A 2,867-nucleotide genomic window follows, 5' to 3' on the forward strand; every position below is an offset into this window, starting at 1 on the left:
ATCCTGATCCATGATTTTCTAGCCACTTATTTCAGAACTTCTGCCTTTTGATACCTAGAGGGACTCCTGTGACCATTTTGCACCTCTTGGAGGTGACCACAGAGAGCAATGGTACGAAGAAGGAACAAAAATCACATAGGAAAAGGAATGGATTTTGTTTAGAAGTAGATGAAATGCAGCTTTGAAGGAGAAATGGGCATCTAAAGAGCAGGCATATGTGGATACTGTCATGTCCTGCTGACAACAGTAAGAGTCAGCATCAGGCTGGTAACTTTAGTAAACAGTAAGAACAAAGAATAAGAGTAAAGAAGAATAATATATATATATAATATATATAAATTAAATATATATATAATAATAAAATGTAAAGGATAAAGAATAAAGCATAAATAAACAATAAAGTATGAAAAAAGAATAAAGATTTATTTCTTAGTGCTGGCCAGGGTCACATCCCTGTTTGGGTTATTTTCCCCTGGATTAAAGAGTGTTTTTCCAACCGGTGATGCCACAGCTCAAGTGACCACAGGTGGAAAATCCCCATCCAGGACTCAGCCAAGCCTTCTCCTTCCTATCAGCCCATCAGCTCCAAATCCATTCCCAGAGGAGCTTGTTTACACAATTGGATCAGGGATATCTCACACCTTTGAGTGATGAGCTGCTAAAGAAATAGGGAAGTTTTGGGTGTGTGGGGAAACCCTGTGGCGACTGTTTTCCCTGGTGGCATTGCGATTTTAGAGCAACCAGGATATGGGGGGGCTGCAATTTGTGCCAGGAATGACTTCTTGCATAGGAAATAAGGACTTTTGGTTGGGTTTCTTCATTACCTTTGATTTCCCTGTTGTTTCAGGGTGTTGGTGTGTTTCCATGTTTGCTTTGGGTTTCTTTAATCCCCATTGCCTCAAACCAAAGTGCAACTCTCTTGCAGCAAACTCTACTGGTAACATTCTTGCCTTTGTTTTTAACAAACCACTGTGGGTATAAATTAGAAAACTCCTTAGAGCTTCTCTTAAAGGCGTTGAGAAAGGCAGAACTTTAGGAGGAAAACTGGAAGGGTGAAGTTCCACAGCTGCCTGAAAAGAGGCGGCAAAGCCCAATTTGACTGTGATTTAACTCAGCAGCCTGGTTCCAAACACAGACCTGTTGAAGAATTTGCATTTCACTCACTTGGCTCATGCACAATATCCCATTGCTCCATAACTGCATTAAAACATCAGTTCATCCATTTAGATCTTGGGTTTCCATCCTTCCTGGGAAAAGCTTTTCATAGGAGCTGCCTCCCCTACCCAGCCCATAAATCACTGAGACCCCAACTAAACTGAGGCAAGAAAAATCAGTATCGTGGGTGTTGGTGTTGATGTTTAACACAAGAATATATTGTGTTATATATAAATATATAGTTTAGGATGCATTTAATATTGTGTTTTGATATATATACACACATACATACATGTTGATGTGTATAATTTGCAAGTCATAGGAACAGAGACCTCCTAGATGTCCTTTCTGAACAATAACTATGTCCTGCTGGTCATAGTCACATCAGTGACTAGTCATGGTCACATCAGGTTGCTCCTGGCCTCATTCAGGCAGCTTCTGAACATGTCCATGGGTGGAGGCTCCACAGCCTCTGGAACAAAGCCTCATGTTACCCACATCCCTGGATCAGGGTTTTCAAAGCCTGTGATTCTTTCTGCTGTTCTCCACAGAACATCCTTCATCTCTTTGTTCCTCAAGCTGTAGATGAGGGGATTGAGCATGGGGATCACCACTGTGTAGAAAACAGAGACCACTTTGTCAGTGTTCAGGGAGTAACTAGAGCTATGGTGTAAATACATGAAGATGGTTGTTCCATACAATATGGTCACCACAATCAGGTGGGACATGCAGGTGGAAAAGGCTTTTTTCCTGCCCTCAGCAGAACGGATCCTCAGGATGGCAAAGAAGATGAAGACGTAGGAGACCAGAATGGCAGAGATGGTGCTGAGCTCAATGACACCAGCCAAGGAGAAGAGGATCATCTCACTGATGTACGTGCTGGCACAGGACAGAGCCGGGAGAGGAGGAACATCACAGAAGAAGTGGTTGATGACGTTGGAGCTGCAGAAGGGCAGCCTGATGATGAAGGTCATCTGAATGATGGAGTTCAGGACACCCCCAGTGTAGCACCCAACCACCAGCCCCACACATAACCTCCGAGTCATGACAGAGGAGTAGAGCAGGGGGTTGCAGATGGCCATGTACCAGTCATAGGCCATGACAGCCAGCAGGAAACACTCAGTTGTCACAAAGACGATGTAGAAGGAAGCTTGACCCATACAGCCAGCAAAGGAAATGGTCTTCTTCTCCAATAGGAAGTTGACCAAAGTCCTGCGGGCTACCACAGAGGAGAAGCAGATGTCAACAATGGAGAAGCTGCCCAGGAAGAAGTACATGGATGTGTGGAGCTGTGGGTGACCTCGGATGGCTACAATTATCCCTGCGTTGCCCAGAAGGGTGATGGTGTAGATGAGCAGCAACAGCACAGAAAGGGCTGCCTTCATCTTCACTTTGTCACCGAGACTCTTGAGGATGAACTCTGCTGCTGAGGTGTGATTCTGCTCTGCCATTCAGGGCTTTTGTACCTGGCAAGGAAGGAAAAAAGTCTGGAAAACAAAGGACAGTGGAAACCATGCCTTTATTTGAACTGGAATGGGATAACTTGACAATTAGCACCCTGTGCACAGAGGGCATCCCCACTATTCATTTCCAGGGAGCTACAGTGGAATGGACTGCTCTGTGACCATCTGCTCCAAACTTGCCCTCTTACACAGCCCAAGGAAAGAGGAGGCCCCTTCTGAAGTGAGAGCATCCCAGCTTCCCCAAACACC

At 44.7% G+C, this 2,867-nt stretch overlaps 1 protein-coding gene across 1 annotated transcript; it reads right to left on the minus strand.

Moving 5' to 3' along the window:
• Positions 1–1,640: 1,640 nt before the first annotated feature.
• Positions 1,641–2,606, minus strand: LOC133262028 (olfactory receptor 5J3-like). Its single transcript, XM_061440899.1, has one exon. It carries the CDS (start codon positions 2,604–2,606, stop codon positions 1,641–1,643), a length of 966 nt encoding a protein of 321 aa, XP_061296883.1.
• Positions 2,607–2,867: the final 261 nt, after the last annotated feature.

This window comes from Pezoporus flaviventris, unplaced genomic scaffold, assembly GCF_033815535.1.
Source record: "Pezoporus flaviventris isolate CSIRO_AGI_PZ_B2104156 unplaced genomic scaffold, CSIRO_AGI_Pfla_v1 ptg000179l, whole genome shotgun sequence".
NCBI lineage: Eukaryota > Metazoa > Chordata > Aves > Psittaciformes > Psittacidae > Pezoporus > Pezoporus flaviventris.

What these genes read in the sequence shown, in the direction of transcription:
- LOC133262028 (XM_061440899.1), bottom strand. Translation starts at nt 2,606, where the DNA reads ATGGCAGAGCAGAATCACACCTCAGCAGCAGAGTTCATCCTCAAGAGT.